General features: G+C 48.9%; 1 protein-coding gene across 1 annotated transcript in view; it reads left to right on the top strand.

The window, feature by feature from the left end:
• The window catches only part of LOC127051414 (complement receptor type 2-like), a 153863-nt gene that overhangs the window by 134766 nt on the left and 5466 nt on the right, over positions 1-13631 (top strand). The window contains exons 26-28 of the mRNA XM_050953675.1: positions 8382-8558; positions 11165-11258; positions 13108-13193. Of these exons, the coding sequence (XP_050809632.1) occupies positions 8382-8558; positions 11165-11258; positions 13108-13193 (357 nt within the window). The remainder of the gene's footprint in view (positions 1-8381; positions 8559-11164; positions 11259-13107; positions 13194-13631) is intronic.

The following is a 13631-nucleotide window of genomic DNA, read 5'->3' as shown; positions in this document are numbered from 1 at the left end:
TCTCTGCTATGTCCTAACCTTTAGCAGCTTGATTTAGCAACCAAAATCAATATGAGCAGAGCTCTCATTGTATGAAGTGTCCTAATGTGTTTTTCTTAAATGTAAGGCATTTTATAACTAACACCCACTCCCTCTGAACTCTCACCCCACTACATAGGCTGCTACCACTTAAGCTACAGAACTAACTACATTAACTCATAGCAGTGGAAGGTTATCATCGCCAAATAGGGCATGAGTCACTGGAGTTACCCTGGGATGGGGGGAGCATGGCTCAGCTCCCTCTCTGTCCACCATCATCTTCCCCACGGACAGCTGCTGCTTCTGCCCCCTGGCTCTGGGAGGTGTGGTAGTAAGAGAGAGCCTGGAGCCCAGGGCCTGGTACAAGGCGTGAATCAAACTCAGCAAAAGCCATACGCTAAGCAAAAGTCAGGCCCTGTTACAGGTTCCTTGTCCAGTACATGAACTTGGCAAAATTGGGCTGGCATTGCTAAAACACAGACACTCCTAAGTACTAGGCACTAGGTATTCATGTAACCACATTCCAGAAGGCTTGCACAGATACACCCCAACATAGATTTATAGCATAAACCTACTCCTTGAAGTTAGGGACAGACTGATCCCTCCAAAGATAAGGATGGGATGACAGGACAATAGCTAGAGATGTTTTGTTCGAACCAGCAGGTACGGGGTGTAGTGTCAGTAACACATTGGTCACACATCAGGAGTGCAACACGTAACTTAATTGTATCAATGTATAAAAGAGTTATAGGATCGGCATCTTTGTCCAGTCTACAGGGCAGCAGAAGATCCTGGACATACCTGTGTTAGTATCCCTGTGCCCTCTTCTGGGTGCTAGGACCGTGCCTCGTTGACAATAAAGCTGGTCTAGCACTTTTGCCTCTGAACCGAGTCTGTGGTTTTTCTGGGCAGTTCTATCAAGGTCTGCTGAGCCAGGTACCAGCGCAGAGCCAGGACAGCGTACAGAGCACACATGCACGCCAACTGACAAGAGGAGGATGGTAGTGTAGACCGTGCCCTGGTTCTCTCTTCTCTCCTGTCCTCTTGCAGTTCCCACTGCAGTGTCTGCTTCAATTATTACTTTGGCAGGCTGTCAGTATTTTTCCTGGAGATGCTCGTGAGAGAAGGGAAATGGTAACTTCTAACAGTTAATAACTCAGCCAAAGGTAAATGAAATTTCAAAGCTGAAAGGAAAAGGTGCTCCTATGATCTGAGGGCTTTCTTCTGGTCACACCTCAAAGGTCTGCTGTAAGCAATGGAGATGTTAGAATTTCCCAAAGACGTTCACAATAATTTTTATACATATTGGCACATGTTCGGCAACCTAAATATGAATCACTGCCAGCTCCCTCTGTGACTTAAAAATAAATAAAATAACCTGTTAAGGAGAAAATAAATCTGGTCACAGTTTGATAAATACTGGCCCACATCCTCTTAGAACATGTGGCCATTGCTGTGATCTGGCTACTCCGTTCCACTGAAAGCAGAAGTCTAGAACACTAGCTGCATTATCTATTTTATATTGTAAATAAAAATTTGGGCTTCACATCTGCAAGCTGTGCTGTGCGAGCAAAGTCCTGCACCCCTATGGAGTGCCAGTGAAATCAGTGGAGGTTTGTGAAAGTTCATGACCCTGGCAGAGTACAACAGTTTACAGGAACAGAACCTGAGATTGCAAACTCAGTCTATGGGACCATGCCTCTCTTAGGCCATGTCTACACTACAAAGTTAAGTTGAGTTTATATAAGTCGACATCAAGCCTACAATTTAAGCAAGTTGAGCTTGCATATCCCTACTATGCTCACTGTGTCGGCGGAGTGCATCCTCAAGAGCAGGGCTTGCACCAATGCACGGAGAGCTGGACTGTGTATGGAGTCAAGTGGAATTTTGGGTTGGGCTTGCAATGCCTGATGGGACCAAAACATTTGCATGGGTGGTCATGGGAACATGGCATTAGACTCCCATGATGCACTTCCCTCCCTCCCTGAAATCAACAGCAAACAAACCAAGCCTTTTTCGCACCTTTTTTTCATAAGCCTGGGTTACCTGCACAGATGCCATAGCACGGAAAGCATGGACCCTGCTCAGCTGTACACTGTTGTGAACATTGTACAAACACCTCACACCTTATCCTGCGGTATTCACACAGCAGATACAGGAGTCGCCACACTGAACAATGTGATGCCACACAAGCAGCCCTGCTAGAAAACACAGAATGGAGCAATTTGCAGTTGCTGGCAACAGTCACACATCACCTTGACACGGCTGAGTGCCTCTTCTGGGACCAGAGAACAAGCACTGACTCATGAGACCGCATTGTTATGCAGCTACAGGATGATGAGCAGTGGCTACAGAACTTTCGAATGTGTAGGGCCACTTTCCAGGAACTGTGTGAAGAGCTTTCCCCAGCCCCTGAAGCCCCAGACTGCTATCAGTCAGTGGGAAATCAATTCAGAGTGAGTAAATCTAACATGGAATCTGTTGTGATCCAATTTTGCAGAGCAATCAATAGACTTCTTCTAAAGTTAGTGACTCTGGGCAACATGCAGGATATAATGGATGGTTTTGCCACAATGGAGTTCCCTAACTGTGGTGGGGCTACAGATGGAATGCATATACCTATCTTGGCACCAGACCACCTTGCTAAAGAGTACATAAACTGAAAGGAGTACTTCTCAATGGTGTTGCAAGTGGTGGTGGATCACAGGGTCCGTTTCACAGACATCAGCGTGGGATGGTCAGGAAAGGTGCATGACGCATGCATCTTAGGGACTCTGGTCTATTCAGAAAGCTGCAAGCAGGGACTTTTTTTCCAGACTGCAAAATAACTGGTGATGGTGATGTCGAAATGCCAATTGTGATCCCAGAAGAGCCAGCCTACCCCTTGCTCCCATGCTCATGAAGCTGTGCACAGGCAGCCTGGATAGCAGTAAGGACCGATTCAGCTATAGGCTGAGCAAGTGCAAAATGGTGGTAGTGTGTGCTTTTGGATGTTTAAAAGGATGCTGACGTTGTTTGTTTACTAGGTTAGACCTCAATTAAAGCAATATCCCCATTGTTATTGCTGCATGCTATGTGTTCCATAATATCTGTGAAACAAAAGAAGAAAAGTTTCCGTCAGGGTAGGGGGTTGAGGCAGATTGCCTGGCAACCAATTCTGAGCAGCCAGACACCAGGGCAATAAGAAGAGTGCCTCAAAGAGCTCCATGTCAAGGTAATGCGTGACTGTTGCCAGCAACTGCGAATTGCTCCACTCTATGTCTTCCAGCAGGGTTGCTTGTGTGGCATTACATTGTTCTGCGCAGTGACTAAGGCCATGAGGCATGGGTAAGAGGTCTTGTGTTGCAGCTTTTGTGAAGACATCTTTGGGATCACTGGTTACAACTTCAGAAAAACCCCCTGTCCCCTAGCAACCTGGATGATGCTTGAGGACAGGCACCAGTGTAAAGCCCCCCCGCCCCAAATAGTTTGATTTTTACAAAAATGGCAACGGGTTGTGGGAGGGAAGGAGACAAACAGGAAGCCACCCCCTTTTTAAAACAATGCTAGTTGCAGTACACCAGGGGTGGGCAAACTTTTTGGCATGAAGGCCACATCAAGGTATGGAAATTGTATGGAGGGCCATGAATGCTCAAAAATATTGGGGGTAGCAGTGCGGGGGTGGGGGTGAGGTCTCCATCTGGGGATGTGGGCTCTGGGGTGGGGCCAGAAAGGACTAGTTGAGGGGGCTCCAGGCTGGGGCAGGGTAAGGGGGAGGGTAAGGGCTCCAGCTAGAGCTGGGCTCTGAGGTGGGGCTGGGAATGAGGAATTTGGGGCGCAAGAAGGTGCTCCAGGCTGGGACCGAGGGGTTTGGAGGGCAGGAGGGGGATCAGGGCTGGGGCAGGGGGTTGGCGCATGGGGGAAGTGAGGGCTCTGGCTGGGGGTTCGAGCTCTGGAGTGGGGCTGGGGATGATGGGTTTGGGGTGCAGGAGCTGCGGGGATGGGACTTGGGGCAGAGGGACAGCATGCAGAGTCCCCTGGCTGCCCCTACCCATAGGAGCTGGAGGGGGGATATGCCGGTTGCTTCCTGGGAGTTGCGCGTAGAGGGGCAAGCCCCAGACCCCGCTTCCCAGCTGGAGTGACAGACCAGGACAAGCCCCCAACCCCACCCCCTGGTGAGAGCTCCAGAGCCAGATTAAAAGGTCTGGCAGGCTGGATGCGGCCCACAGGCTGTAGTTTGCCCACCCCTGCAATAAATGATGATCCCTTGGGAATCATGGTTGTGTGTCCCAGATTTCACCAAACAGTGAAGGGCTAGCATTACTTGTTGAATTGTTTGCAGTTTAAGGGCTCGCATTGAAAACTTACCCTGTATCCCCTAGGTGGCAATATGCGATATCACTCTTCTGAGGGTAACAGAGGCGGAAAGGGAGCAGATGCTGCAAGCGTCTGAGTACAAACCTGGTCTTTATGCTGCAGTGCAGTGTGCTGCAATGATGCCAGATGAGTTAATACTGGAGTGGTGTGCGAAAGTGTTCTACCGTGGTGGATGAAACAAAGCAGCCCTTCCCAGAAACCTTCTGCAAAAGATTGCAGAGTACCTCCCTGAAAGCTTCCTAGAGATCTCCATGGAGGATTCCCAGGCCATACCCATGCACATAAACAGAGTTTTTCAGAGAGCGCCCTCTGCATAGCTGGAATGGCCACCAATACCCACTACACCTACCTTTTTGTTCAAATTAAATATTAAAAATTATAGCATGTAACCCCTATGGTTTGACTGGAAATGTGTACTCACCAGAGGTGCCTTCCCTGGCGTCACGCTGCACCGGCAATTGGTCCCATGAGGGAATAGGCTCCCAGGTTAAAAAAAGTTCTTGGCTGTTGGGGAGAATGGATCCTCTGCTTTCCTGCCTTGCATTCTCCTCCTCCTCCCCCTTCTCCTCCTCTTCCTCATCAACAATGTCCTCCTTGTTGTTGCTCGAGGTCGCCTGGGACTCCTGAGAGGTATCCACAGAGCATTTTGGGGTAGTGGTGGAGTCGCTGCCGAGAATCGCATGCAGCTCCCTTAAAAGCGGCATGTCTATGGGGCAGAACCAGAACGACTGTTCACCTTGTCTTCTGGTACGCCTGTCGAAGCTCCTTTATTTTCACGCGGCATTGCTGCATGTCCCTGATGTAGACCTTCTCCCCTATGGCCCGCGCAATTTTGGCATAGATGTCAGCGTTTCTTCTGCTGGATCAGAGCTCTGCCCGCACAGACTCTTCTCCCATAGGTGCCAACTGTGTGGGTGCTGCAGAGCTGAAGCACCCATGGAAAAAAATTAGTGGGTGCTTAGCACCCACCAGCAGCCAGCTCCCCTCTTCCCCCCAGCGCCTCCTGCACACCGGCGCCAGGCCCTGCTGATCAACTCTTCCTCTTCCCTCCCTCCCTCCCAGCACCTACTCTCTGTAGCAATCAGCTATTTTGTGGTGTGCAGGAGGCTCTGGGAGAAAGGTGGAGGAGCTGAGACAGGGCGCACTTGGGGAAGGTGGCGGAACTAAGTGAGAAGAGGCAGGATGGGGGCAGAGCAGGGGATTGAGCAACCCCCAGGCCCAAAGGAAGCAGACGCTTATGTCTTCTCTCCTCACAGCAATAAGATCCAGCACCTCCTGTGTACTTCATGCTGTAGTGCATTTACGGCCTTGAGTCTCCATGATCAGCTGTGCTGGTGCGCACTCCATACTGATCAAACAGAAAATGAAGTTCCCAGGGCTTTAACAGGGAAGTGGCTGTTTCCTGTGTACCTGGCTGACGTGCAGTGAATTGAAAGTGCTCTCCAGAGCAGTCACAGCAGAGCACTGTGGGACACCTCCTGGAGACCAATTCATTTGAATTACACAGCGCACTGTTTACACTATTCCCATGTCGACCAGTAGATTTTGAATCAAGCGCAATGCCTCTCACGAAAGCGGAGTACAGAAGTTGACGTTACAGGCCACTTAAGTTGGTGGAAGGGACTTAGCAGTGTAGACACATTATTAAATCAACCTAACGCGGCCTATGCCAACCTAACTTTGTAGTGTAGACCAGGCCTTAGTCATCTGTCAAGCACCTAGCCTCTTTGGTTGTTATAAAATACCATTGTCTTCACTCTTCATGACTACGTTTATATTCATTTTGCATAGAGTTAGGGAAAAATTAGTAAAGATTTTGGGGCAAATCGTGCAGTCTTTAAATAAGGACTGGATATGTACTGACTAAACAGCTATCAAAGTCAACCACTCTGGCTTAATTTAAGGATTGAGGAATGATTTCAGGTGTTGGCCTATTGTTTGGGATGAGGAACAGGTGTCTTGGCTAAGGGCCTGCTTTACCCTGGGAAGGATACCCAGAGTCTGGGGAAAACACACTGAGCAAAACACACTGGTATTCAACTTCTTTGTTAATTATCACCCATGCCCCTCTCTTCTCCCAGGGGCTCATTACTGGTGTTAACTGACTGTTGAATTCACCAGAAACAAAAGGGAAAGTAGTCATTTCAATCAACATTTTCAGCTGTGTTCATCCCCACACAAGGCCTGAAGGGGTGAATATGGCTAATTGGGCCAATTAACTGCCCAGTCTGCACCTGGAGGAGACTGGGATTTAAGTAGATCAAGCACATCTGGGCAGGAACAGGTAGGGCCCATATAAACTAGGAAGCTAGCAACAGAAGAGGTTGGAAGCAGGGAAGTGTATTGAGAACGAGATATCAGTAGTTTATGGTTATTCTTGGGGAGAAGGATGTGTGGCTCAGTGAGCCCAGAGAAGGGGGAGAGGCAGGTAAGGCCCAGAGGAGAAGCAACAAGGTGTATGGAGTAGGTCAAACCTTGGCTGCTGATGAGAGGACCCCTGAACCAGACCCTGGAATAGAGGGTGTGCCTAGGTACTTGCTACTGAGGCAGTGGTACCAGCTGGGCAGTGAGTGGTAAGCCTGTCTAAGATCATCTCTCATGAGAGTTTGCAAACCTACATGGGGGAAACAAATGGTAACTCAGCCAGGAGGCTGAGTCATGAAGAGGAGGCTGGGGTTCCTGGAGTGGAAAGGACCCAGAAGTGAGATGATGATGGAAGAGACACTGCTATGGGCTGGTGCAATACCTGGCCACAGCTAATACATGGAATGGCTTGGAGGAGGCACCACTAGAGGTGAGGTTACCCCTTGATAAGCTCTCACAGTCCCTCCTGGTACCCTTTTGTGGTCCCCTCAGTAAATGCAACAATCCATTGATTTTCCAACTAAATTATTATGTTACACCCTGCTGATTGCCAATGGTCACCAGCAGGGCAACCAGTTTAGCAACTGCAAGAGTTTCCCTTTGGGTGCTTGTAGATGCCAACCATTTGCAGTGATGCAGAAGCAGCTTCTTCAAAACAAGGTATGCTGGTCAGGGCAAAGGATTGGTAACACTTTTCACCCCAGAAAAGCTAATGTGATCCTGGGGGAAATGCATCAGTATTCAGACTGTCTGCTAGATACCAATCATGCTCCCTGCCCCTTCTCTCCCATGAGCACAGGGCTGGCATTATCTGAGGGTTGAATTCCCCAGAAAGCAAGAGCCAGGTGTGTTTTGTTTTTTACATTCCTTGGTAACCACTTCCTTCTACTTAGCTGATCCACGAATGTTTTATAGGGATGTATAACCCAAGGATCCAGGTCTTGTCTATATTCACTAGTTCAGTTGTGCTACTCAGGGAACTGAATACGCCCCATTTCAAGTGGCTTTAGTCCTACTCCCCCTTACGCTGCACCCTTGGCTCTAACGCGGTTAGCGGCCAATGGCCCTGGGGCGGGGGGAGAGAGCGAGGATTGAACTAGCCCCGACAGGTGTTTCTCTAGAGGGCGGAGCCCGGCGTGGGAGACGTAGGGGGTCGCTGGCTGCACAGGCGGGGGAGGCTGTTGCGCTCGGCGGGGGTCACAGAGCGGAGGGAAACCCCCGGCCGGCTGGACACGTCACTTACACTCAGCCCGGTGCGCACACGCCCCGCAGTTGCTCCGAGCCCGGGGGCGGCCCGGCGCGGTTGCACTGCGGGGTTGTGCGAGCTCCGCGCTGGGGGCCCCGGGGGCTGGAGGCGGGTGAAAGGGGCTGAGGGACGTGACGCTCGAACAGCCGGCGCTGGTTAGATCCGCCGCCCACGAGCAGCTGCCCGCGCTCCGTGTAACGGGCCCACGGCCGCGCGTGGGCTCGGGCAGGGCCTCCCACGGTGCAGGCTGGGCGCTGAGCCCGGGGGCGAACCAGTGACCCGGCCAAGGGCAGCCCCACCCCACGGGTCAGGTACCTGCTGCCCGGACAGCACGTGGGTGCCAGGCAATGACACCAGCCCCGCTCCGCCCCTTACCCGCATGGCCCCGCCCCCTTAGCCCTGAGCCGGGGCGGCCCCGGGGCTGCCGCAGAAGCTCCGCAGCCTTTGCCCCGCGAGTGGCCCCCAGCTGCTGCCGCTGCTGCTGCCATGGTCTCGGCTCCGCGCTGCCCGCCCGCCGCCCAGGGGCTCCTGGCGCCGCTGCTGCTGCTGCTGCTGCCTCTGCCCGGGGCTCGCGGTGAGTGGGGCGGGGCTCGCCTCCCCCAGGGCTCGCCGGTTTTGGAGCCTTCCCTGTCCCGCTTCAGGCTGTTCCCGCTCCTAGAAACCGTGACTGGCTGCGGGAGCGGAACCAGCTCGTGGCCGGCTGGGATCGGTAGAGCGGGATGGTCAGTAACGCCCGGGCCGTGCAGCGTCTGCCTGGGGGCTTGGACGGCGGTGCGCACTCCTGCCAGGGTGTCACTGTGACACTCTTGTATCAACCGCTCCAGCAAACCAGCTACAAAGCGGCGATGGGAACAAACCATCCACGTTGCCCCCAAGAAAACGAGTTACAGGGATTGCCCAGTTCCTAGAGTTCTGCTTAACATCCTATATCTCTTATAGCTAACTTGCTTCCCCCCTGCTTCTGTCTGTCTCTGGCTAGGCCTATGTGGTTCTCCTCCGAGCTTCAGTTTTGCTCAGTTATCCCATCCAGTGTGGAGCAGTAGCTTTTCTATTGGATTCCGTCTGAAATACTCTTGTCGCCTGGGATACACTTTGGGCCTTGGAAAGTCTCCTATAGCTACGTGTGGCGCAAATTCAGCATGGTCAATAGATCCTGAGTTTTGTGTAGGTGAGTGTCTTTGTTGCTTTTGATTTACAAGCCACCTTTTTCACCAAAACAATGGAGTCCCAATTCAGTAACTGGTTCGCTGTTAACCACTGGCTGCTGTAAACAATTTCTAAATCCTCTTTAGTCAGTTGTTGCTTAGATTAATAGTTGGCTTTTTTAATGACATGTTTAGTTCAAATTCCAAACACTTGTGTCTTGGCAGGTCACTTTAAGAGCAGCTGACCTACCAACTTTCAGTCATTTGTTTTGAGTCAAATGCTCTCAGGCTTAAGAGGAGGGATAGATTTACCACCTTGACCCTTTTTATGCATCAGAATGTTATAGACACTAGACAGCAACTTCAGAATAATGCATTTCTTGTCTACCAGAGACCCCACTGTCCATGTAACTATTGGGAGGTATTCAGTGCCCACCAGTGGAGTTACTGGAATTTGGTACTTTATGCTAGTACTTTATCTCTACTTTAAATGGAGGTATAAATAAATGACATTTAAATCTTAATCTGCTTTAATTTCCTTAAGGATCTTGGTTCTTGCCATGTCACAGCTTGTCCAGTGTTCTATGCAAATACTCAAATATAGCTACAGCTTGGAGCAGTTAAATTCATCATGTTCATAGTATTTCCCATTCCTGGTTTAGGGAACATCACAGATTTTGCAACCAAGTAAAAAACCTTGGTGTGTACTCTTTTTGAAAAATTGAAGTCACTCTATTCCCTAATGCTTATGTGAGGAGGAACTATTTTTATTTATTATTGGATATTGTCTTAGAAAACTAATGAATATAGAATTCAGCAGTAGTAAAATCACTTTACTCAAAGTAAACCCAGTATTGAATAACAATATATTACAAACTTGGTAAAATACAAATTCAGTGGTCAGCAATCTTTCAGGAGTGGTGTGCTGAGTCTTTTAGTCACTCAACTTAAGGTTTCACATGCCAGTAATACATTAACATTTTTAGAAGGTTTAACTCTTTCTATAAGTCTAATATGTAACTAAACTATTGTTTGTATGTACAGTAAATAAGATTTTTAAAATGTTTAAGAAGGTTCATTTAAAATTAAAATGCAGAGCCTCCTGGACTGGTGGCCAAGACCCGGGCAGTGTGAGTGCCACTGAAAATCACCTTGTGTGCTGCCTTTGGCACGTGAGCCATAGGTTGCTTATCCCTGTATTAATTCATAATAAAACTCCTGGATTCCAGCACTGCTCAGGTTTGGCAGAGCCATCATGATAGCAGCCTGTGTAGGCAGAGGCAGATTAGGGGTTTGTAGGGCCCTGGGCCAGAGCAAGTGGGGGGCCTCTTCCTGCCCTTTCAAACTGCAGTCCCCTGTCTTCCTCCCCAGGTGCTCTAGCTGGGGAATGGGATCAGGGTGCGGAAGCTTGTCCTATCCACCTGGCACTCCTGCAAGACCCTGTGCCCCAACCCTGCTCCCTCTCAGGAGCGCTGGACAGGTACATGGAGTGGGTTGGGGTACAGGGGCACCCATTTTTCTGGTGGGCCCCCCATTGGTCAGGCCCCTGGGCAAGAGCCCCATTGGGTCAGTGACTAATGTGATGCTGTGAGTTGGCCAAATCTGAGTGGTACTGCAACTCCATAAGCCAGGTCACAGCTCCACTCAGACAGTCAAGGGGCAGGGGCCACACTGTCATGATGTTACAGTCCTAGAGGTTGCAATGACTGAAACAGAGACCAGACCAGGCAGCCCCTTGACACAGGAACTGCCACTGTGGGGTGAGTGCCAGGTAGGGCCCAACCCTCCTGGGATGCAAGACCTGAGTGAAACCACCCCAAGGCCTCCATGCCCAGACTCTTTACTGGGTCATGACTGCCCATAAATATTTACAAATGGGTCCTCAGCTCCAAAAAGGTTAACCAGTGGATTAGACCATTGGCTTGATCTGCCATAGTATTTGCTTTGTTAGGGGGAGCAAGTTAGCATATCCCTTTTCTTTTTCCCATTAAGGTAATATGAGCTAACACTAATATTAGTCTTGTTTTTTTTCTAGGAAAACCATGTAAAGCACTAGAACTAGAAAATGGCAGAGTTGATTTGACCGATCGCCGGTTTGGTGCAACAGCAAACTTCTCCTGCAGTGAAGGGTGAGTGGCAAGTTGCTGCTTTTGACTAGCAAACTTAGACTGATGTAAAACTGCTGGTGAAGTCTGGCAAAATGAGACTAGAAAGCCTGCTTAACTTCGAGAACATAAGTGAGTGTTGTGCTATAAATCTCTATTCATGGGCTGGGCCCTTGTTTAGAATTATGCCTGTGACTTTCAAAGGAGTTAAATGGGTGGCTATCATCCTTCATGGTTACTCTTCAGAGGGAGATGGGTGCATATCTCACTCAAGTGCTTATGGAAATCGCAGCCTAAACCTTCAATAGGTCATCCCAGCAGCTGCTGGATCATGAGTCCTAAGGGAAAGCCCCATTTGAAGGGTAATGTGGCACTCACTGATTGGTGCCAATCTCTGCCATGTTACAGAGGACTGACCAATAACAGCCCAGCGTCTTGAATCAGTGCTGGTATTGTGAGGCCCATAAAAGGCAGCACCAGCTAGAAGCAGCCTTCTTCCTCCTCTACCACAGCAAATATTTGCCTGTCCCTTTGTTATAGCTGTTGATAGTTATCAGGGCAGTGTCAGGGTCAGTTGTTGCTTTTGCCCATATGGGTTATGTGACAAGCCTTGGGGAATCATAAATGGGTTGTGGCCTCATTTCACGGAGCAGATGCTTTCTGGGTGTTGAGATAGCTGAATAGATTGCATTGTATGGGGACCAAAAAACACAACCAACAAGTGCAGGTGTTTTTTCACTGTATCACAGCCCCTGCTGCCAGGTCTAGCCCTCTAAAGTTAAGTCCTCTGGAAGAGGAGTCAGATGGCTCTGGGTGGAAGCTGACCCCTAGTCTAAGTGAGGAGAGATGGGGGGAAGGTAACTCCCTGATGGTGGCTGGCTTGCCAAACCCCATGCAAGTTAAATGCCTTTTTCTGTGGATTGGTTGTCAGCCTGGCTTTTGGGTGAAATAGGTTGATCCAGGGTGAAGGATTTGTGGAGGCTGGGTTTCCTTGCAGTAGCCTACATGGACTGAAGGCCATGGATTTTGTGCAGTTCCCTGGGTACTAGTACTGGTTAAGTCTTGGACAGATAAGATGCTCAGGTTTTGAATATGGAAGGGGGATGGGGTCAGGTGGGTGACAGCTCAGGGCAACTGACTTCTCTCCATTGCTTCTGTCAGGATGGGTTGTCTTTTATTTAACAAAAAACCTTGCTGGGGAGGGAAAGGTAAGGGGAGCTGCTTAAGCTGAGTCATTGACCCATTTTATCTGCAACAGTACTAGACACCTGGGCATTCTGAGAAGAGGTGTCACGTACTGTTGCAGATGAAAACCTAATTCTAAGGTGTAGAATGGCAGCAGCTCGCATTTCAAATGCTCTCCTACATCTTAGAAACATCAGATGAGGCACAGCTTCCTACCCAGCAAGTCCAAACCCTATTTCCATGTGACAACACAATGAGCAGACCAGTTGTCTAAAATAACATGATTTCCTGGGCATTTATTAAGTTCTATAGCAGGGATGATTAGAGCCCTCTTCCACCTGTTAGAGATATTTGCACTCCTTACTACTTGTATCTCCAATTTAGAAGGATCACTTGTTCCCCTTTGCAGAGAATTAACAAGCATTCACAAGCATCTGACTAGTGTAGACAAGAAGTGAGGGCACTCTCTTGCTAATAGTCTATAGCTCTAGATTCCCTTTAATTACTTGGTGTTCCTTGGTCCCATGGCATTAGACATATCATATCATGTTTTATAGCAGAAATGACTCTGATCAATCATTTGTCTTCACCTACTGGCATAAAGTAACCATGTTCCATCTTTCTGAACTATAACCTAGTTCTTTGCTTACTTCAGTAACAAACCTGAATCTTTTTTTTCTTTCTTTAGCTACAAATTGGTTGGACCAATTTCCACCCAGTGTGTGCTCATGAGAAATGGAGTTGATTGGGATAAGGAGGTTCCACTTTGCCAAGGTGAACTAATTTAATGGTTTTAGGAACAGCTCACATCTGGAGATGATGCAGCATAGCTGGTGCTGCAGAAGAATCTCTGTTCTTACATCTTTTAATCCAAATAAGAGTAAAACTTGAGGATGCATGTTTAGTTGGGGAGAGAATGAAATTATACTGTGGTTTGCCATTGGTATTTGGATGACTCCTATAGAATCAATGCTTTAAAAACAAAGTCCCTTGTACATTGTTCACCTGACACTGTTTAATATTGATGATCCAACAGGACTCATGGCACTTCTTTCCTATTGTATGCGGTGTAATCCTGCTGCTCACTAAGTAAAAGGCATGATGATGACTTCAAGAAGTTTTGACCCTTCCCAAATCTGACTGTCCACTTAAAACCTGAGGCTCTTTTGGAGTGAATCACAATTAATTTGCCTCTCCTTAATTTGATCTTTG

This window comes from Gopherus flavomarginatus, chromosome 5 (assembly GCF_025201925.1).
Source record: "Gopherus flavomarginatus isolate rGopFla2 chromosome 5, rGopFla2.mat.asm, whole genome shotgun sequence".
Lineage (NCBI taxonomy): Eukaryota > Metazoa > Chordata > Testudines > Testudinidae > Gopherus > Gopherus flavomarginatus.
Note: the sequence above shows the minus strand (reverse complement) of the source record. Positions and strands in the feature narration are given on the sequence as shown.